The sequence below is a fragment of the Danaus plexippus genome, chromosome 5 (assembly GCF_018135715.1).
Source record: "Danaus plexippus chromosome 5, MEX_DaPlex, whole genome shotgun sequence".
NCBI classification, from domain to species: Eukaryota; Metazoa; Arthropoda; class Insecta; order Lepidoptera; family Nymphalidae; genus Danaus; species Danaus plexippus.
In genome coordinates this window covers 8,304,565-8,328,998 of record NC_083539.1, presented here as the reverse complement: position 1 = coordinate 8,328,998, position 24,434 = coordinate 8,304,565, and the positions used below count along the sequence as shown (strand labels likewise).

General features: G+C 30.4%; 1 protein-coding gene and 1 long non-coding RNA gene across 2 annotated transcripts; both read right to left on the bottom strand.

Moving 5' to 3' along the window:
• Window positions 1-10,692: 10,692 nt before the first annotated feature.
• LOC116769088 (uncharacterized) lies at window positions 10,693-11,398 on the bottom strand. The gene is made up of 3 exons (XR_004353427.2): window positions 11,190-11,398; window positions 10,921-11,019; window positions 10,693-10,793 (listed from the first exon to the last, which is right to left on the bottom strand). It is a non-coding gene; the product is annotated as an uncharacterized LOC116769088 (long non-coding RNA).
• Window positions 11,399-11,971: 573 nt separating this feature from the next.
• Window positions 11,972-20,951, bottom strand: LOC116769019 (synaptic vesicle glycoprotein 2C-like). Its single transcript, XM_032659990.2, has 11 exons — window positions 20,724-20,951; window positions 18,860-19,021; window positions 18,113-18,275; window positions 17,753-17,874; window positions 16,779-17,023; window positions 16,169-16,317; window positions 15,912-16,038; window positions 14,808-14,945; window positions 13,604-13,749; window positions 13,245-13,372; window positions 11,972-12,542 (listed from the first exon to the last, which is right to left on the bottom strand). The coding sequence occupies exons 1-11, from the start codon at window positions 20,773-20,775 to the stop codon at window positions 12,460-12,462; spliced, it is 1,515 nt and encodes a 504-aa protein (XP_032515881.2). The 5' UTR covers window positions 20,776-20,951; the 3' UTR covers window positions 11,972-12,459.
• Between the last annotated feature and the right edge of the window lie 3,483 nt (window positions 20,952-24,434).

Below are 24,434 nucleotides of genomic sequence, written 5' to 3'. Positions count from 1 at the left end.
AATAATAATTTTCATAGAGCATTTCTATTTTATTATTAATGTTTAATATCAATGTAATGTATTGCGATAATTTCTAAGATTTGCGTTTAAACTAATTTGTTTTAATAGAGAGAAGTTGCTAGACAAGCTCAGTTGAGGTTGGATCTGGAAAAGACCTGGTTATTATTATTAATAACCACTTTCATGGGACCAATTGCCAACGATGCAATCACGGGGAATATGCCAATGTTAAAACTAACCAAGTTTAATTTTTATTTTCTGGAACACTCTAAGCACGAGGCTTTACATTCGCTTAGAATGAATGTAATTATTATATAAAATTTTAATAAAAACATAATTATGTTTGTTATAAAATTGAACCAGACAAAAAATGTATTTTTTTATATATGTAAGATTCAGTAGAATATTTTATTTTCTATCACTTTTCCATAACATATATTATAGAAGCCTAACCGTTTTATTAGTCTAAGGAATTCATCAGACTTATAATTTTATTGATACAACTGTAAAACATTTCACTACAATACAAAAAACGGAAACGTTGTTAATTTTAAGCAAAGGATTTATTATTTAAAGTTAACAAAACGTCTTTGGGAGCTGTCGCGTTTCTTGTAAGTTATTCTAAAAGAATGTGAATATTTTGACCGTTGACATATTTCCTGTGTCTATTTCAGAACAAGAAATGGTGTTTCGTAGTGAACATAAAGATAATATATAAATTAATTTGACATATAATATTTATAACACTATGTACTTATAATTTAATGTTTCTAAGACAATATAATTTATCCTTTATCATAAAACTATCAAAGACAATAATTTCGGACGGACATTTGAAAAGTTAAAGGAATGAGATTAGTTTTAATTAAGACACAGCACATTAAATAATTATATATTATGTCCGAATTTTTTATCTATATTAATGAAACTAAATATAAAGTTCTAATAAAAAAGGTTTCTACTTGTTTTTACATTAGCTATCTGCAAGCGCGAGCCCCGTCAAAATGTGTCCAACCACTTCAGAAATTAGACGGAACAAATAGACAGAAACTCAGAGTCAAAAATTGTAAAACATATTTTCTACAAAGCGGTTGTTTTATTTATTTAATTACTTTAAATTTATTTATTTAATGTGAAACAACGTGTTGTTAATTAAAACATTAGAGCAATGTAATTATTACACGAAGCGGACATTTTTAAAGAATTTCCAAATTAGGTGAAGATTACAAAAGAACTTTAGGAATATTTATTTAATGTGTATATATATAACACAAGGAATTATTAGTTTTAGCGTCCTTTGAGTGCTCATATAATAATATAAAGATAGTAAAGAAATAAAAAAAAATGTGCAGGTAATTCAAAAAAGGCATCTCACACACGCAATACAAACATCTAAAAGTAGCCGGAGTCAAGAAACTGTGATGGTTAGCGGCTAGGCTATTCTTAGACCCTAATGGCTAACTCGCCGCGATAAATCAAACGGCTAAAAATAACAGGAACCATGTAAAGAAAACTGTCTTACTTATGTTACACTTAATATATATAAAATCTTTATCGGTGATACACATATATGTGGTTGCTCAAAACCGGAAATAAACTTATTTGATTATATATAAATGTAGAATGACAATAATTAAATACAATTGATTTTATACTTTAACATAAATCACAATAAAAAATAATTAAGATAATTGCATTTACAATTACAGCCAATTATGAGAAATTTGTTATAAATTACAACGGGCGAGTTCTGCAATACGGCGTAATAAAAGTAAGAAAAGTATATTAAAAAAATATTAGCTATAATTAGATGATGTTGTATTCATATTTATTAATATAAATATACCGTTTCTATTTAAATATTGTTAAGTGGTATGTTTAATTTAATATTGTTTTATTATGATATATTGACGAAAAATAATTAAAGCTAAATCTATATAAAAACAATTATATCATAAAAAATATATATATGTAATTTTGAATTAAATGGTCCCGAAAATATCATAGGATTACAATTTATTCAAATGCCTACCTATTTGTTAACAAAAAAAATCGCGCCCAAAGAAGTCGGTTACAAACATACAAACAAACATACATGTGAAGCTAATAAAATCAATTTAGCATTCTACTTTGTATCAATGTAAAACATTACTTGCCTTTCTCCTATTTGTATTCACAGGATCAATTAAATCTCACACAAATTAGAAATATTATTTAATTAAAAAAAAAAAACGAAACCATCACATCGTGGCATTTGCTTTAATAATTATACAAGGCTTACACGTTATTTGAACGAAATGTCCGTGTACGTACAATCACTTACAAACAAAAAGCGTATATAATGTAATCAAAGCTTCGCAACAACATACGCAACTTAAGAACGAATTGCATATTGCATTTCTAGAACAGAAACTAACAAGTGGACCGGCTGATGAGATTATCAATAACATTATATTACGTAAATCGCCAATTAGACATTTGATAACCATATGACGTGGCGCCTTCACGAGAATTATGTTTAATGCATCTTTTCTAGTAAAATATTTACAACAATAACATTACGTAATATGTATCAGGAGAATAAAAATTGCGTTTTCCCTGATCTACCTTATTCGTGTGCAATTAAAGTTGCATTCATTAATAAAATTGAAATGTAGGTGACATTTTTTATAACTTTAATACTAGCCTATATGTTGAATGATTTTTCCATACCTAAATATGAAAAATTAATGATTTTTTTAAATGAATACTCAAGATAGTTTTAGTTATCATTAACTTAAACATTCTTATGGATACAGATCCTTACAGAAGTTGAGGCCATTATTGCAATATGTACTGAGGGTTACACGAGACGACATCTCTCAGCATTCCATGGATTCACCGTGCGGGTGCCGGGTCTATTGCGTTGCAGGGAGAGGAGTCCCAACAGTGGCTGGGACTTGCGACCCAGGTGTAGTCTCAATAGGCCCGTATCTAACAAGTTCCTCTCTCTACCTAACCAAATTTGAAAGGAACCCACTAGGGCAGCCTTCGACGCACATTCCAAGAATGTACTGATGTTAGTGCTTGACAGGCCCAAGTATTTTAGCAGGTTGTAGAGAGTTTTGGCTGTTAGACCTCTCGCTCCTACTTCTACCGCGTACAAATTTACAATGAACCTATTTTTAGTGAGTTCGTTAGTGAGCTCGTAATACTTGTTGACCTTGATGGCATGGTCTTTGGGGGATGTTGGTTTCCCAAGGAACCGTAAGCTCTATTATCACAACGCGCTTTAAAATACGCGAATATTAAAATATGTCCGGTCTGGAAGACGACGCACGAATATCCTCTAGGATTTTGTATTGCTTCTCATACGTATCCATCATTATAGTCCAATCCGAAGCCGCTTTAATGATAGAGTAAGGCTTGAAATTGAGTTTTGTAGCCCTAATGCCTTCTCTCACAAAACCTATTGATCGCTGGTTTGTGGTTATTTCTTTTTGCGTTCTTGAAGATTCAGCTCTAATTTCTGAAATAAATTCAAGGATTAACTTTACCCTTAAAAGGCAATGTATTAGAAGAAAATCCTTTAAATTTTTCGTCAAATAGGTCACATGACTCAAAAATAACGTTAACAATGATTATATATGAATGTAAAGTTTTTTGTTGCTGTTTCAAATAAAATATTCTTCAAGAATTTGGATAAATATTTAAAATAATATAGGTCATATAACAGAATAACGTATAGGTTATATTTTATCCTTACAATTCGTGTAGTTCCCGTGGGAGCACAGCATAAGCGTTATTTAGTCGACAGTTCGCGCCACTGAGTGATTACTGTGTCTTATTTTTAGGTCTTGTGCTTGTGCGTTTGCGTATTTGTTTCATCAAAGTTTTCAAAAGGATGGACCGATTTCTATGCGGTTATTTTCATTTGAAAGCTGGTTTCCTTGATTTGGTTCCCAGCATTTTAGCTTAATATCAGTACAGCAGTGTAAAGGTATTATCGAAATGATATAAGGCATTTGAGTATGATTACTCAATTAAGTGCTTCACGATGGACAGGATAATCGTTAAGTGACAATTAATTCGGAGTAGTTTTGTGGTTAACTTAAAAAGATAATTTCTCGCAAATGTTTCACCTCGCAGTTACATCAAATCATCATGTTTTCACCAATCAAAGACAGCTATGAAATAAGGAATAATAAACCTAATGACTCGATTTCATACACTTACTTTGAGGCATTTATCGAACAAATTGTACCAAAGCTCGAGAATGAAAATACAAAAGAAGATATATTTTAAACACACACACATACGCACACACACACACATGTATATATATATATATATATACTTTAATATTACATTATGTGTATAAGAACAATCTAATAGGAAGACCTAGAATGTATACGTGAAAAAATATCTTTCAAAAGTACCATACGATTTATTTTCAATATTAATGCTAGCCAAACACGTGGTGAAGAGCATCAGAACGAAAGAATGCGTCATGCATATAACAGTTGTAGAATAAACATTATAAGAAAGATCTTGTAAAAAAAACAAAGAATAAGAGATTTTAAGCTTAAAAAAGACATGGTTTTTTTGACGTCTGGTTAAAACTGCTTCTTAGATGATCTCTCATACGAGACAATAGCGATCCAGACGAAAAATAAAATATATTTTTATAACTTTTATTTATATTGTAGATGCTTTACGCAATGAGAATGGTGCCTGCAACTTGCGGAGTAATAACCCAATCGTTTTGCTAACCAAGATATCATGCCATAACTATTACTGTTTCATATATTTACCGTTATATCTATAAGAAATAAACCATTTTATATAAGTTAAACTAATATTGATTATTTTCGGATTTACTAAACGATTTTTACACGAGCGACGAGATGAAAATATTAGTTTTATTTAAATGAATATTCGCGAAAATCTCACAAAACTCTTTAATTGTTTTGCCTAATCATGGAAATCATTTGGTATCCACAAGTATATCTGTTTAAATCTAGGATAATGAGATGTACTGTTCCTATTAGTAGCAGTTTTTGTACGAACGACGGAACGCCCCAGCGCTGGTTATCCACTCAAAGGGAAACCTGTATATTGAGGCTACGTTTTGCAGCGTTCTTTTTTGCCACTGAATTTAGCTTGGAGAAATTCAAAGCAAAAAGAGGCTCTGATTAGACAGGACTCGTTTAAATAGCTTGAATTTCATACTCATGCAGAACTTATTCTCTAATTGTGTCACATTTTACAGAAACTTAAAATTATATTAAATTATCCTTAGTTTAACTGTACGAAAATAGTATGAATATCTTGGAGTTATAAGCAATAAGCTTAGTTTGTTACTGTCATGTATAAATTACCATGTCTAGTTATTTTGTGGTAAAAAAAATATATAATCGTATCGACTTTCATATTTTTACTATAAGTATTTATTAGATGCCGGTTACGCGAGAAGCCTGCATTAAGCCCACATTAACAGGACTTTCTCTTCGGCCGTTTGTAATATAAGAATATTAGCTAACGCAACCAATGAAAAACATTTCAACAATAAGGAAATTAGTATAAAAGTATATAGAATTAAATTAATCTACATATATAATTGGCCCAACGTGTAATATTTTATGTGGGACAATTTCTATCAGAACAAAACTCTAATTCAATCTTAGCTTCTGAAACAGCAGAAAACCTTCCTGTGTACGAATACATAAATATATAAAATTGTTTAAACTTTCTGTCTGTACATATTAACGTTTGTATAAACTTATAATAAAAAATTCATGAAACAATTAAATAAAATTATACCTTTATATATTTAAAATAAAATGTCTGTGATCGATTAAACGGTTCCTTAAACTAACTATACACAGTTAAATATGTAATTCTTGAAACTATTTTAATATAATCAAATTCTCAACCCGCCCTCTTCTCTCGTCCACAGTAAATCTTACTAATTATAAATGTCACTTTAATACGCTGTCTCTAAATCAACCGCACAGGTTATCTTAGGACATCGGTTCCTAGAAAACAGTTCTAAGTAACCTAGGCGCTAGATAATTCATAACAGCTACTTACTAACTATAAGGTTTTACTTGTTTTTTCTGGGTCAACTTATTTTGCTAACAATTTGTTATATGGACCATTACAAGTGTATAATCTATGATACATTTAAATGACATAGTTTCAGGGCTAAAAAATTCATATCTGTATTGATTTTGTATCAGATTTCGTGTTTCAGATATCTTTATGACAAAATAAGATTTTCCTTGTAAATCTATTAAGCATAGCAGGATATCTGATTTTACACAAAATTTTAGACGAGTTAGTATTGCTCCGACTTTGTCCTGAAGGCTCTGAAGATATAATTCAACTTATCAAATAAGATGATGAAGCTGTTACTATTACTTTAACTATAGACAGATAGACAGAAAGTCAAACAAAAATGTTTAGTGATTTTAAAAATTCGAAGTAAAATTAAACTGTTTCTTATACATAATTTCTTGCTAATATTATTATAAATCTCAAAATAAAACCTCATTACGGGCGCATTCACGAAAAAACTTAAATAATACCATTTAATTATGAAAATGATCATCTTTAAATGAATCGCATTCCCTTCCGACGTTGCATAACTGTTGTAAAAATTAAATAAGTACGATGTAATTACGGTACCAAGAATTGAAAACCGGTGTGGAGGAACACGGCGTAAAGTACATCGCTCGTAAATCATGATTACTTTTGACGCACCTTGACTTTGAACCTGGACAATCACACACAATGTACTATAAATTTGATAGTTAATTTTAACAACACTTGAAACGAGCCTTACTTCATACACTGCTCGAAGTAATTGCACCTAGAACTTTCGCTCGACTTAAAATTGCAGTATCTATCGTTATACTTCTTCCCGTTTTTAATTGTATCATGGTTGTTATAACGATTAGGTAAATATTAATGAATATATTTTTCGGGATAATTAATAATTCTGTTATCGATTGTACCCAGTTGGAGGTGTTCGGAGAAACATAAGCAAGAATAAACCAATTTGCATGTGATGTTTGCAGCCCGCGCCCAAAAATGGACGTTCCTTCACAGTTACAACTTGTATGTGTACTCAGTGCTTTTATTAAGATCTTCAGACGGGACTTATCGATCGCTAACCTTCTATACAATAAGCATATCGTAGTCATTAATCAAATAAAACGCCGATAGAAATACACAAGCCGCGTTTCCACACTTCGTCTGAATAACAAGACTATAACCTCGGTATTACCATTATGATGAACATTAAAATTCTTGTCAGTTTTTTTTAAGTATTCAACCCTGATTATCTAAAACATAGAATTATAGATGCTTCTGTACAATATCAAAGATTAATTTTCTTAAAATAAATTCACTCGCCTTAAACACCATCGACCATGTTCTTAAAATTATAACTTTTTTTCCTCATGAGTAGGTTCTGTTAAATTCCAATAAAAAAAGTAGAATTTCTGTGTCACATTAAGGAGCATACACCACAATGATTATAGCAATATGTAGTTGTAAACTTACTCGAAGTCAGTTAAAAATATATGCAAATATCAAAGTCGCGGTTCCCGCAGTTTGTCGGAATATCGCAATAGTTCTAAATTTTAATTCCATCGTACATATTAATCACGCGTTTATTTCGTCGAACTCTCAACCCCGGTCACTGAAACTTTAAGTAATCAGTTATTTATCTTAAAGCGAACGGTATCCGATATCAATATTATCATTTTTTGGACAAGTTGATGAATGAGCTTATAATGTTACGCCCTAAATACAACCTTCCATACAGCCTACAAACGAACGAAGAACAGATATGCGTAATTTAAGCATATTTTGTTTTTTTTTCATAAATGGTTAGGTTATGATAATTATTGTCTTAGATGTTTTATTATATTATTATAGAGCAAAATTTTAATAGGTTTAACATATGTAAATACCTTTAGGCCAACAGCCTGTCGTTTAGCTTCCTCCTTGTGTCTATAGTCCTTTTTTTATTAATATAAATTTCCTGAACATATAATTAAGTACTAATTATGTATAATTGCTGTTAATTATTTCTTCTTAAAAATGTATTTAAAATAAAATTACACGGGGAAGGTGGCTATTCTATTATATAATTTTTAATTGGAAAATATTTTTTTCTCTTTTTTAAACTTAAAGCGACATTTTCATATTAAATATCCATAAAATGTTGTTGCGTTTTTCATGATATTTTTCGTCACTTAACGGTTGAAACAACGTGTATTGGCTGGCAACAAATGACGTGGTGTAAATTTCAAATGAAGCCTGCTAGTTAAACATCAAAAATACTAGGGGATTTTATACAAAAATCAATGGAAACTACCCTCACTTTTACATATAACCTGCGGGTTAACTCAATGGAGGTTAATGAACTATGAATACTGTAAATAAGCTGCGATCAAACCGGTTTCTAGAAAAATTACAGTGAAATTATATCATAGCAATAGTTTGATTAAACTTGATATACAAAAAAACTTTATTTTTATATAAATATTTACATTTAAACTATGCAGCTATAGTATATACAACAATTTTTCTTGTGTTCCCGCTCGACATGACACCCAATTACCTAATGGCCTTTCAATACACTTAATAATAACTTGCCTCTACACGTGCTACTACTGATACCTAATTTAATTATTATCATGCTGTAATATGTTTATTGCAACTTAATTAATTCCACTTTTCTAAAAACGTTTCTTTCATTAATAGTGTGCGTTCAATTTTAATATTGTGGGTAGTTTAGATTTATTATATTAAAATAAAAATAGTATTTTGTGAAGCATCTCTTTTCTGGTTATTTAAATTAATCACAATAAAATTTAAGATATAAAAATTAGGTAACAGCTTTATATGAATAAATGAATTGTTTGAAATGTATAAAACATAGTTATAAATACGAAAAATTTAATTATCTTACAATAAAATAAAATATATATGTTAATCGTATATGTATAACGTATAGGTACAAAACTCTAAAAAAAAATGTTTTTTTTATATATTAATCAATTGAATGATTTTATATCAGTACATATAAATAAAATTAAACAAATATACCGCTTGCAAAATTTATTTTTATACAATAATTAGTAACTAAAATTACATTTTGTAATAATTCATTACAATAATATCTTGAAGGAGCTCCTCTACAAAGAATAAAAATGAGTGAATATAAAAATGTATTTTACATAACTTACCTAAATCAATTGATATTTATATCATAAAGAATTTAATATTCTAACGCCTAGCAGTTATAACACTTATTAATCCATTCCTTAAAATTGTCTAATCATTTAATTCATCATTAACTAAAATTTTAGCCACATCTGTGTAATCATCACTTATAATAAATTATTTACAAATTTGATCCTTACAATAAAATGCTTGACAATGGCAACACCGCTATCCCGACTATGTTTTCATACACACAGTGACAACTTGCGCTCTTTGCTTACCCTAAGAGTACGACTGCAAGTAATAATTAATTAAAGAGTAACCACGCGAAGGAGTATTCTGTTTGTGAGCCAAAAACCCTGTATTGCAACCTTATGTACGACGCTTCTTTGCACACTTTCACATTAACTATTGTTTTATAAAAATTGCTATCCCATCTTAAAATAAGAACTCCCGATTTCTAGATTTTTTATATCGAAAAAACCACTAAATCGGGTACAATTCAATACCATGTCAGATTAAAATTAAAAAACAATTCCTTTAATCAAGAATCAAGAAGATGAACAGAGTAGAATAAAATAAGTATAGAGAATTTGTAAAAGTTATCTATCGTTCGGGCTCCGATAGACAACTTTTTGAAATGAGAAAAAAAACGACTTCAATCGAGAATGAAACAAAAGAAATGGAAATATTACAAATGGCGTTGATTGGTCATGCAGAATTAAATTTAAATACAATGATCACATTTGCAATAAAATCATTTCGTTGTAAACATAAATCACGCAGTGAAAATAAAGAAAAAAACTGCCTTTTAGTTTTAAACTGACAGACAATGCATGGGATTCCATCGACTTCAACTTACGATAGCAATTTACGTTTATATCTGGATGATAGATGCTATGATTTTTTTTACGGATGACATTATTTTTATACTATTTTATATTATATGTTTGTTATATTGAAAAGACGTGCCCTCAAAAATAAAGATTTCTGTTGACAATTGCATTTTTGTAATAAACCTTACCAGCAAACGGTCGCTCATTATGACTTGGTATAACATGATATAATTCTCACATTAAAAATCTATCAATTCAGTTGGACTTTGAACCTTGCTGTATTGTGAGTGTGTAACGCCATCTGCTGAGCAAAACATTCGTTATAACAAACCTCTTTTACTATATAATGCAGTGTACTTATGTTAATATATTATTTCCGACTAATACACAAAAATGCAAGAAAATCATCAAGGCTTGTTGAGTTAACAACTTTAATTAAAATGCAATCCGCTGTCATTGAAAAGTGCGAATAATTCTTATAATATGCTTTACTCCTCATAGTATTAACAAACAAACTAACAGACTTTCTGAACAGTTTATATTATTGACTTACAACACTTAAAATTAATTACATAGTGAGGTTAATTTTAGTGTAATTTCATTCATTGCATATAAAGTCATAATACCCACCTTGTCAGTGTTAAATTGATGCATTTAGTTTTTTAACATTTAAAAATGCAATTGGGATCCGAGTTCCAAACGAAGTTGTGATAAAATTTTTGTGATGTGTTTCTGTCACTGCGAATAATATAGAATAAAAAAAACTTTAATATATTTTACAATAGTTAATGCAAGCAGATGACGCTGATTTTTTTAATACCGAAAGTTGACGTTAGGTGGCGTAAATAACAAAAATAATGATTACCTAAATAACACAAGCGAAGACGGAGTCCCCCAGTATAACATTTCTCTAAGAGTATTCGACATCTTGGTGTAATGGTACTGATAAAGATTCTTGTGCCACCTGAAGTGAATAAAAGAAAATGTATATTTCTTAATAATTAGAATAAAATATTAAAAAATTATCATTTAATAAGTACGTCACATAAAACCCTTGACTTACAAGCAATATATAAACTATAAAATAATATAGCCATAATTAAATATATTTATTTTAATAAACATTTAACATACCTCTTTGCGTTTTCTTTAAAAATCCCATGTGCTTTTATAAAAACTCGCAACAGATAAACCAATATATATATATTCATGAAATTTACAGGATTTAGATAAAACATTTTTATTAATTATTAATATATGTATATATATCAGCAACTATCATACTATTTTATTCCTACATCTCAAACACCGCCCTTCATACTGTAAAGCCATGGGAAAAATGGCCGAGTATATGGCGACCTTGTTAAACATGTTATAAAATAAGTGAGGGTAGTCTGAAAACAGCTTGTTGAGTCGGCGACACTTACCCAGTTGATGGTGTCGGGAGGCAAAGTATACGACGAACAAAAGGCTTAACTCAACTTAAGAATATTTTCTGTATATTTTTAGCGTCGTTTTTAGTTTTTTATTGCGTCATTTACGTTGATTAACTGGAATTCTAAAAAGAAATTATCATATCATATAACATCAGTTAAAAATCTATCAACTAATTTGTTGATATTTATTCCTTTATAAGAAGGACTTTATATTTAAGATTTTGAGCTAAAATATGTATATTCAAATTACTTTTAAAAAGTTTACTACTAATTTGATTTAAAAAATCAGTCAATGATTTTCCTATTTGTAATATAAATGTACAAAGATGATATCACATCTTTAATAGAAGATAACTGTTGTAATATGGGGCGTCCCGAACAAAAAAAAAGGCGTTAGATTAACGAAAATGTTGTTAAGATTTTAGACATGCAAGAAAAATAAAAGACATTGATTTTCAATACTTTTATTTAAAAAAAAAATCTTTTAAAACATAAAAAACAAACATATATGTTATTAATTGTTCTTCAAATATTTTATAGTAAAACCTCCATGGACCTATCGCAATAATTATTGCTTTTCCATTAAAAATATGACAAACAAAAACATTTTAATATTATATTCTATTATGGTATGTCTATCACAATTCATATATAGTTTTTTTTAATTAAAAATAAGCACTAACTGTTATAAAATAAATCTTTTTAAACAAAAAAAAAATAGATTTGTGAATGTTTATTTGTTGCAACGTCCTATCATTACGGGTCATACACAATTGTCTAAGTAGCAAAAATATCAATCGGCGTCTTTGGTAATAAGAATATTATTAATATTCGCCTTAACTTAACCTTTGAACTGCGTTTTGAGAAAATATCACCATAGGGAATATAATACAGGCACCTCAAACCGACATAAATCATTTCCCGTACGTGCCTGGTGCAAGTAGAGAAAGAATTTAAAAGTTTTCTTCTTAAGTCTCTTGCTTGGTGTCCTCTTTGTGATTTTTGACCATTTTGACATCGCTTGGCAACAGGAATCCGATCAGACCGCCAACTGTAGCGGATGTTAAGTATTAAATATTAATCAGACGAATGTAGAATTTTCATTTTTCAATTACATAACATAAAGAAACTAACATTATATCATAGCGGGGGACTTAAATACTGAACCCAACCCAGCCGGGTAACACTGGATACATTGAGAACGTAGTCAGGACCCTATTGAACCCATGGCGCTATAGAATTGATAATTCTAGTGCCTACTCCTTTACCAAACGATAACCTAGGAGAAGAAACTCTAACCTCTCCAGATTTTGAAATTTATCTGTTTTAAAATAATCATCATCTAATTATAAATTTTTTTGTGCCTTGGATCTACCTTTAAGATAAGGAAGCAAACAAAACATAAGGCTTGAAGTATAAATTAATTCAATTAATAATTTAGAGGCGTAACTCTTTTATCACTATTGATATTTGTATAAGGACTAGACGTGCTTGCTGGTTACTTATTGTGGATTATATTATATTATTTATTCATCATATCTATAGCCGTAAAAAATAAAAATAAGCATAAAACTTGGTTCATCTGCGTACTTTGTCTAGTCTAAGAAAATACTGTTAAAATATTGTAATAGAGGCTTAATGACAAAAAGTGATCTGAACTTCTAGCAGGTGAAAGATGGCCCTTAATATAGTCTTATACAATAATTTAACTCTATCATCATTCTATTCTTAAAAAAAGTATTTTTAGTCTTACCTACAGTGAGACCTCCAAAAAGATAAAAGGCCAATTCGCAGTTCGTCACAAACATGTTCTTAAGAATACTGATACCAAGCACTGAGCTGCCTCGTCCCACCATCAGCGTGAGACATACAGCCATAGCTCTAACAAAAGATAAAGAAAGATGAAAAAGGAAAAAGGTTAATCATTATAAACACACAGAGTAAAAATGATTTATCTTTTTGGTTATTAACAAGTCAAGATGATAAACTAGATATTTTTATTACATTACAATAAAGGCATGAAATTAGAGGACTTGCTGAGAAGAATTATAAAAACTTAACTTTCTTAATAATATAAACTACGATCATTCTCAATAAAATATAGTAGCTTACTTGACAGAAGTAGGGAAGATATCCACGCTGAAGGTTGAAAGGAATCCGAAGTTAAGAACTCCAGCCAGAAACACGATGAGGCAAGCGCCGCTCACAGTCCACATTCTACTTGCATTCACACATACACCCGCCACGCCAGCTATTAACTGACGAAAAACCTCAACTTAAATTACTAACATCTACATATAGCCTTAATATGGTAACTCTAAGCTTTTATTACGAAGTGAAACTTGTTATGCAACCTTTAACACGGTTGCGTTAAACGTTTTACGCTCCTGGAGGCTGGGAAAGAAGAGACAGAGCGAGAGGGAATCCGTTGCGCTGGAAGGCATGCGGGCAATCAATTGTGCTTTGTAAGTAATGTTAATAAAGTTTGTCTTAAAGAAACACTATAAATCCTTAACCATCAATTTCTACCGCTTCCTGTTTTCATTTCAACATTACGAAGTTTCACTTCTTCAACGCGGAGGGACTTATTTCGGTAATATGTGAGTTCACAATTTAAAAAATTCATTAAATATATATTTTTTGTTTGTTCCGCCTTTTGATCTTGGTAACGTTAAGACGTGATAAGATTATGTAATTTTTCATCTCTGATGTAACAATTAACCGACATCTTCACTAAATAGAGATGTAAAAACAAGGCTTATCTGTGAGTTTGGTACATAAAAAACACTTGACAAATGTCTAATGCTGTTTCACTGTAATCTAGCCACAAGTTTCCTGCGTCAAACTACATACGGAGCGTTTGTAGTTTTCCATTCATGAATCTATGTTGATACTGTCATGGATAAAGTTTTGTGAGTGAAAGTCGAGAAACGTTCCGAAGTCAGACTTGTGGTAGGGGGTACTGTTTCTTGATGAATTTTTTTTATTGTACATACAACAATTTTCAATACTACTTGTAGTGCTTTTATAATCTAATCTTTTATAATCGGATGTCTGACACTAAACGAATGAATAAGAAGTACTATTTGTATATTGTTCTATTGCCTGTTTAATTTAACATCGAAATATACGTTTATCATTGAGATACCCAACCTGCCAGTTAAGTCGGTGATGAAATATTTGTACTAGGATTTGAAACAAAAGCCTTGTCTCAATAGCGACGAACCGATTTAGAAATAAAATTGATAAATGAAGTAGAAATGTATCACAGTTCCCAAAATAGTTGAAAATACAGGCAATGTAAATAATTTATTACCTGTACACAAACCAGGAGACGTTTTCTGCCCATTTTGTTGATAAGTGTGCTGAGAACAACATTGAAAGTCGCTATCATAACACTTATTATAAACACTGAGATCATGCCGAACTCGTTGAGGGCGCAGTCCTGATTGACCTGCAAAAACAATGGCTTACTATTTGATTCAAAATTTCCCAATTTGCACGAAATTCCCAGACTTTCCATTTTAGAAATTTTGCTCAATAATTCTATGAGGACATCATTAGATTTAGATTAGTTTTTATTTTTATTGAGTCATGAAACGTATCACTCAATATATGTATATTTAACTATAATTATCATTTACTTTATTTATTAAAAACTTCGTAATAAGTTATCTCATTAAAATATCTATAAATTAATTATTATTATATATAACTAATTTTCCACACTGAAATACATTGTTTGGTTAGGCACGATCTTATCTGGAGGCTTAAATTTAAGGCTTCTCCTAACATATTATTGTCACTTAAGAAAACATTAGAATGACATCAAACCTGTTTATACTGACTGACTATAACTTTTTTAACTGAATTCCAAAAAACATATACGTTTGGTTAGACGCGTTATTTATTTTTATATTCCCGTCTTCAGTTGTGTGACATTATAGCAACGTGTATGTCATTTTGTTAATACTTAAAAAGACATTAATATTTTAGTACACATACATATATTGTATTATGTTAATTAAGTGTATATATTTTAATGTGACTGACGTGTAACTATATGTATATTTTATAATGACAGTTTATTATAATTACGTTTAGTTAAAAGTATAATTTACGATTACGTATCTCATAGCGAGAGCAGGCACACTGATAAACTTGATTTATTGACTTGTATGTATTTAACTTCATAGAATTATTTGCGTTTAAAATCTTTGCATAAATTTGACGTCGTGCGAAGCCTTTGTTGATTTAAAGTATTACAAAGCCTTAAGACGACTTTTATTTTAATTATTCTCGTTTCAGTTTTTTTGTCTATCTATCATTCTATGCTTCAAGAAAACAACTTGTCAATATTAAGTTATTTAAAATGATATTCTTGTTATGAAACATGTTCTATTAGTAAACGATAACCTACGTCTTCTATCGGTGTATTCTGTACTCGACGAATCATGTCACAGATGGTCAAATTGATATCTCCCTTTTCAATAGATTTCATCATGGCATCCGCTATAAAAGGCAGCCAAACTAACACAGAATTCAAACTGAAACAAATATTACGATATATGAACAACAGTAGATGAGAAATATCATGAAATATCTAGCCAAAGATTTGATACCTCAAGCGGTAGTTACTAAATCTATAATTGTAACTAAATTTTAATTAATACTTACGCAAAATAAATTATAGTGAACAAAACTCCTAACAACAGTGTATTTTTCAAAAGGGGAGGTTTCAACAGCGGAATTGTTTGAGCAGCTAGCGATGCCCACATACCTTTTACAAACTTGCCAGCGTCCTCACCTAAAATTAATGAGTCCACCTGAAAAATGCGTATATTATATAAGGCTTACTTATATGTTATGAAATCGAATAGCCTACTACAATGTTAAAACACATTTATAGGATTTTTTCCAAAATCAAATCATTCATCAGTAGTTTCCATATATTATCTTCGATCCTATACAATTACCGTAATTAAACAGCATGCCATTACCCTAAATACCTTATTTTTTTATTTACATATACGCTGATTACCATAATCCCTATTCACATCATAGAAGTTCATATATAGCATGGAAGTTCAAAACCGCGTTTTTTACCTCCATATTAAAAAAATATATCGAAATCATTTGTGTTACTAAGACGAGACTGTTAATTCAACTTGATATGTAAGTGCAACTGATCTTTGAAGCTTATATTCGATTGATTTTGAGAAAAATTCGTTCATACTAAAACAGCGAGTGCAAAAGAAATCACATATTTTATAAAAACATCACATACATTGAAATCATCACCGCTCTTTCCACTATTAATTGAAAATATGCTTTTTATAATATTCAAAGCCTTTTCCTCCTCTCCGATCCGAAGTAAGAACCTGGGACTCTCGAAGGCGAAGTACAAAGCTAAGGCGGCGAACGCACATGGGAAAGCGAAAACCAAAGTCAGGAGACGCCACGGGATAAAATCTATATTAAGATATGGTATCGGGTAAGCCATGTCCAGGTGCAGCACGGGTATTGTTAGCACTGGAAATAAAATTTAATACCGTCAATCATTTATGATTACGTGTTCATGGTTTGAACCTATGCAGTTCTAAAACTTGGGATCTTCCAGAAGCAGCTAATCATTGAGAAAAGTTATTCAACCATTCGTATTGGATAAGCTAATAATTTCGCTATATTTTAACATCAGAATAGTATAAAAAAGAATATTTCTTATTTAGTTGATGGAAACAGAGACTGAGCACTGTAAATTAAAAACTTTAATGTATGCCAACTTTTTGCATGACTATAATAAGTAAACCATATACTGAACTGATGATTAACTGATGCCTCTAGCGGAGAATCTCAATTAGGATCGAATTTCAATCATCTGTTCACCAAGTGGAAAATATATTTTAGCGAAGAAAATGTTGCCTAAATTAAATAAGATTTGTCATAAAATTAATTAATAATAATAATAAAATGTGTATTTTCTTTTGAATTTCACCTGGTATCCGTTTAGCTGACAATTAACCAGATAGTAGTTTATTGCCCTTTTTGTCCTTTAACTTCTATTTTCCCCTTTAAAAGAAAAGTAAGCAACCCAGATTTTGCATGTACGATACGTTTATTATTTGTAAACAGTTATTTTTTGTAAACAGATGGGTGAAGTTCGATTTTTCTTGGGCTCCTAGAATATTCCTTAGGAACTGACTGATAAGTAGATGTTTTTTGCAATAATTTTTAAATTATATCTAATTTTACTTTAATTACCTGCCATTATTCCCGTGGAAGTGAGATAAATGGTGCTGGTGAGTGCTACCATTATGGATCTTTTGTGATGTGGAGTACACTCGCTAAGTAATGTTAAGGCTAAAGCGTATGTCCCGGATACTCTATGGAAAATCAAATAGTTTAGCGAAACTTGTCTAAAGATGAATAACAGGATACCTTATTTACCTTAATCACATTCGTTAAACATATTTAAAAATTAATCATACAATATTATTTCGACTTTTTATATTGACTAAATACTAATAATAATCATAAGTAGGTCTTTCTTTGGAATATCTTTTAAATACATAGGTTTCTGCACGTTGTATATATTCGTTTATCTAGAAAATAAAGACTCACGCGCAAGAAGACAAAAACTTTAAAACGCTAAACATGATCCAGTTGGGTGATAATGCTGACAAAGACCCGGCCAAGAAACCCAATGACATGCACACAATGAGTATCTTCCTTCTACCTCGTGTATCAGCCAGGTATCCCCAGAAATGGGACGTCGCGATTATTCCTAAAAAGAAAAATGGTTACACGAGTATGTTCCAACAGCATTGTGTTTACAGAATTTAAATCAGTTGGTAAACGTAACTTTATCTATTTGTTATTTCATTATCAGGAGTCAAAAGAGAAACATTTCAAGGTCAGTGTAATTCAGCAGTCGTTTTATATTTTTCAATCATTGTTGTTAATATTTTGAAGCTGACAAATTGTTAATTGCTTTCTACTTTCACATCTATCTTCGTATTTTATCATGAGAGTGAAAAACGATTTGTGTTCATAGCAATGTGAGTTATACAAGGTTTCTTTTGTAAAGTAAGTATTACTTACTATTCTGCTTAAGGAACAATTTACTTATTCCGCTTTATGTAGGTTATTAATTTATTTAGGGTGAGAAAATTTATGGAGTAAAAAGCTGAATGGATATATAGTAAATAGATTTATTGCGATATATAATATGACTTTGTTATTATATACGGTTAATTAAATCAGTTCTAAAAAAATATGAATTTCTATTAAGTCAATTGCAGCCATAGCAGAATTCTGATACTGCTTTCGTTTAGAGTAATACCATGCAATAAAATATTATCTCCTTACCCATCAGCGGTATTCCCGCCATCAGTCCCTGTTGAGCGTTCGTTGTTTTCAGTTCACAAGCGCTGGCTGGCACCAAGTACGCCACGGAGACAACTTCAAATGCCATGGCCAAGATCACGCTAATATTTACTAACATCATCAAGCAGTTGAACCTTCCGAAACCTGAAAAGATAACATATTTGGAATAGTATTATTATTTTATATGATTAATAATAATATGATGAAAAAAGTCTGTTGAACTTCCAGGTTAGCGCAAGGTTTATTTTATGATACACTCATCCGATACTTTTCAATATTCACGACACAAGGACCTTGGAGAATGACACCATAAAAAGGCGTCTTTACAGATGATTTGCTACCCCTGGGTTTTACAATTTAAATGGACTGAAAGATCGGAAATGAAACCAAACTCCGTCGTAAATGTTCCTGATATTTATGCCAAGTGCCAAAAAACATAAGATGAGGCATCTAGATCACATGCTTAAACACTATAGATACATATATTTACCATCTTATTTGTAAATTCTTGGCAAAATAAAGGGCAAAAGGCTTGCGAGACGTCGAAGAAAAATCATGGCTGCAGTAAACACTGGAATGCACCGACATGCCCTTCGACAAGAAACTATTTCGGTTTGATACTAATATGTACAAAGAAAATCAGAAAGCTGATAGCAAGCCTTCAGAATTGAAGAGGTACTTAGAGAAGAAGTAGATTATTTATAAAGCTCTTTGCAACCGGAGAATATTTTTAAAATTTTCTTCATAGTGGAAGTAAGGGAAAAACTATAATCTCAGAAGCTCTTTTGTTGTGTTGCACTGCAACAATAAAGCAACCGTTATGAAACCAGTTTAAATAGAAAATCAAGTAACTTCGTAATTCTATTCATGTCTTTATTTCTGAGCCCAATCAAGTAATGATGACAATTTTGTGAGTAGGAGGATTCGGGACCACCAGTATTGCTGGAAAGATTTACTGAATAGATATTAGAGTCATAAATGTTTGTTCAGTTGGTCTTTGTTTTAAAACCCCGAAGCAAATAGTTATAACGTTATAATGAATGTTATAAGCTTGGCGGTGCTGTCTGTGTGCGTGTGTGTATATGTGTGTGTGTCTCTGTCTGCCTGTGGAATAGATAGCTCAGAAACGGATATTCCGATATCGATGTGTGTTTTTTTTTATGTGCAAGCCAGATTGCGATGGTTCTTAGCTATTTTTTGTTAATATCGGTCCAGTAGTGTAAGACTATCAGCTCCTATTAAAAATGACAACAATTTTTGGCGTCTTATTACTCATTAAGTGCTCCACGCTTGCCAGTTCGTTAAACGATAGCGAAAACGTTGGAGGTTTTTTTTTAAATTTGATAAAATATTGTAATTTAAGTTTAATTACATATAAATTAACTACGTTTTAACTGTTCCAAAAATTTTTGCTTGAACATAATAATTACGTTCTATTTTAATTCATTGGTCTTCTTATTATTCTGTTTTATGATAGGCATTTTGGGAATAGTATTTTAATGTTATAACATGAACTTTGCCCATTGAATTTTTTTTTCACAACCATTTTTTTTGAACTGTATTTTACATTCAGATCATACAGCCAAATGTGAATATTGAAACAATTAGATATGAAACTGTATTTTGACAATACATTCTCCAATAATCTCAATATTTTTGTACAAAAAATAAACAATCAACGAAAGAATTAGACTGAATTAATTAAAACTGATATTGAAATATGTCTTTATAATTGTTCTTACTGTTATCTAAGACAGGGTCATTAAGGTTAGTTTAAAACGTGCTTATCATCATCATTACGTGAAATAATAAAATTTTATCAAATACATAACACTTTTAAACTCACCAGTCATGTATAAAGCCTCCTCGAAGGTTTTAGTATTCGTTTTCACCACCATTTTTACACCGAATTTCTTCACTTCTATTCTTTACAAATATCTACACATTAAATCTTTATGACAATTTAATTGATTTGATTAATCACATATGAAATAATTAGCTATTCGCAAGTGTCATTGCGAATGTTGTAACTGAGAGGTGACTGCGGGAAACGAGGGTTTAATACAACTGTACACGCTAAATAAACAAAACAGATAAGGAGTTTTTATGACATTATTCTAAACTTAAGAACGATTACAAAATTATTCATTGTATATATATATAAAAAGATATTTTAATTTAAGTATTTATAGATCGTTGAATCGTATTTATGAAGTCCTATTCAGGCATTCTATGCGGTTAATTAAATTCACTTTGACGTATTTTAAGACGCAAACACATACATACATATATATAAATTCCTATTTAGTTTATTAGATAAATTATTACAATTTTCGAACACGTCGCAGACGTTGTGATGTGATATTGCGAGGATAGTAGGGAATTAAAGTTATATCAAACAATAAGGAAAAGTTAGCCTCCGTAAACTTTTGTTTAACGAACTAAATATTATTTACCGTATCTTAAATGAATCGCAAAGTCACAATGTTATAGTCATATCTCATTGCTACGTAATATTTTACTTGAGTCATGCTAACTTGTGTAATTAATACTTAATTTAATTGATATTTTTCTAACGTTAAAAAATATCCTCGTAAAATTAGGGAAATTTATGTTGAATTCACATTATTTAATTTTTAAAATAAAGGAAATGGCGTTTGTCCTTTGGTAATTTTTTTTTTTTTATCTCTATAACTTACTTACTTATTTTATTAATATCAGTCATTATGAACTGTCTTTCTGACATAATTAAGTGAGCGATATACTAATGTACACCCTAACAATTAAGTTAAATTATAATCAGTCGCAAGTAATACAAGTTTCTGACTGAATAAAAGCAGTATATGTTTTGTTATATTAGAGTTGGTAAAAAATTTATTCGATCATTGTACATCACAAGGAAATATCTGCTATAGGGTAATGTATCAGACATGTTGCTGGCTGTATATTCTTACACCTGAGACATGAATAAATATCCCTCAAGATGATTCACATGAGAATTAATATAAAGAATCTTTTGAGTAGCAAATTAAGAGCGTCTACAAGAAATAAGGTAATCTCGTCCGCCTTTTTCATATGCCATTCGGACCTTCCACTAATTTATTATGACAAATGAAAAAACAAAATTTTATTATATACATACATTATAACCTGTGAAATGTATTGACAAAAAACCTAACTTAAATTTGCTATTTACTACGTAAACTCCGAGTGCATTGTATAAAGTGTAAACTGATAAAGAACCACAATTGCACTTGCAATAAGGTTTAATTTCGATCACTTCCAGGAGGATTCGGATATCGAAACATGACGTAACTTTCCTCGTTTATACGAATACGAAACTAAATTCATTAATATTTGAATTCAGCAATGTTTTCGATAGAACCAGACAGCAATTACCATTCAAGGAATTGGATAATAGACACTTGTGCACACTCGTATTTATTCACAAAAGGCATTTAATTACAAACCGGAACAATGAAGCATTGAAACACCGTAAACTATTCACAATTTAGAGCTATTTTCTATCAAAGCTGTGTGAAGATAATAGTTATGTGCATTCATTAAAAATTGATAATAAATTAAAAATAAAAATTTCATTAATTAGTTACAATTTGTACAAACTATGGAATAATATCATATTTTGTACTTGAATTTAATATAAAAAAAAGTTGATTAATATTCAATTTATGTTATGTGAATATATTTTATTCAATATTAAATTGGTAATACGTACACCGTGAACCCCATACGAAGCAGCGCAGCATAAATACATAGTTGCAAAATCGTTGTTCTTCTGGGTCGGAGTCCAACGGTGGGTCCGCTAACTTATATTTATCATTTCGTCCTAAAGGTATATAACTTTTTTATAGGACAAAGTAATGTGATTTTTAAACAAAGCACTCGAAACCTCACCATTAAAGGCATCCTATAATGTAAGGAATATTGATAAAAATATTTAACTAGGTATAATGAGGAATTGATATTCAAATAAAAAATACAATGAATAATACATATTTCCGTTGAGCGTTACGAAAAATGTTTATGTTATGTATGTTTAAATGTTTCACTTTATAATTTCTGTGTCCATTTAAATTAATATTGAATATCCTTATCTTATCGTAGCAAATTACTTCTATTTACTACGTTCAGGAAATAGAACGTACAAAAATTGCGTGGTGGTTCCAAATTGTTTGTTAGTGTGTGATCAACAAAATATGTACCACGAAGGGTACCAAAACAAAATCTGCACATTACCTTATTTGAAGACGAATCTATTTTTGTATATGACAACATAATATCAACTCCTTATATCTCTCTATTCGGCATTCAGTACTCTTTATATTTTGAGGCAGAATTAGTCACATTCTACAGACGACACAAAATTTGTACGTCGTTATTTAATTTTATTTTGAAGCAAAGATTCCATCTAATGGAATGTATCTCAAAAAATATATCTTCCAGAGATAGGACTGACTAAGACTCAATTTTTAAATTTAGTTTCTTTATTTTTTCCTTTGTAAGGCATGAAACAGACAACTAGTCTTTGGTGTTCTGTCATAGAGAATCCTATTTCTCTGAATACAAATTGTATTTTTAGTATTCGCTTCTTGGGTCACGATAGGATGCTTACAGAGGAAGCAGGATTAGTCCAATTCTGATTAAAGAGATAGCCTTCAATATTATTAATTGTTTAATTTCAATCTTCAGCAGGTATTTTTGGCTTTATCACGATATTCCTTATCTTAACTGTAGATCTAAAATACAAAAAAAAAAACATTTACTAAGGATTTTTTTTCTAAAACAGTTAAATTTAGATCAATATGATAATGTTAAAAGGGTAATATTTAGTCAGCATGCTGCATTCGGTAAACCTGATTATGTAACGAAAGTAAAGAATCCAATTCGTATTGGTTTGACAACGATTTAAGCATTTGAATGACCCAATCTGTTACTGAGAACCAGGCACGTTCCCGGTATGAACATTGTTGAAGAGGACCCTGTTCGTTTCAGAAGGAAAAGAGTGGTTTTTGTCAAATAGCCTACAGATTAAGGAGGAGATTTATGCTTCATGAGGTCTAGTAGGTTTTAATCGCTATAAAACCCGTTCAAATATATTGAAAATACTTAGTCTATATAGGAGTTGAATGCTACATTTTAACGTAGAGAAAGAAGAAAATGTAAAAAAAAGCTGTACATTTTCTTCCATTTTAAATGTGTGAAAACTTTTTAAGATGGTTATTTTGAAAGGCTAAACTGTCCATATATTAGATGCTGCTGTAATAACCGGTACCACAAGCTATTAGAGTAGATTATATATTAAATTTAATTTGATAAGGGAATGGAGGAATTAATATTATAATTTCGCAAGTGTATCCTAGAAATTATTGAGATACTTACTAGCTCCTTTAACCTGGCCAGATGCTGGCTACATGTCTCGAGATAAAAAGATTGTTTTTTAGTTAATCATAGTCACCATAAAATCTTTTTGCACGCCTCTCCACGGAGTCCAAAAGAGTGAGGTGGCAATTGGTAGCATCTGCCCAAATACTGGTCT

Coding starts and splice junctions, on each gene's coding strand:
- LOC116769019 (XM_032659990.2), bottom strand. CDS start 20,775: ATGGTGGTGAAAACGAATACTAAAACCTTCGAGGAGGCTTTATACATG. Junction 14,946..15,911: donor AGAATACACCGATAGAAGAC/GTAGGTTATCGT, acceptor TTGTTTTTGCAG/GTCAATCAGGACTGCGCCCT. Junction 13,373..13,603: donor ATCTTCCCTACTTCTGTCAA/GTAAGCTACTAT, acceptor ATCTTTTGTTAG/AGCTATGGCTGTATGTCTCA.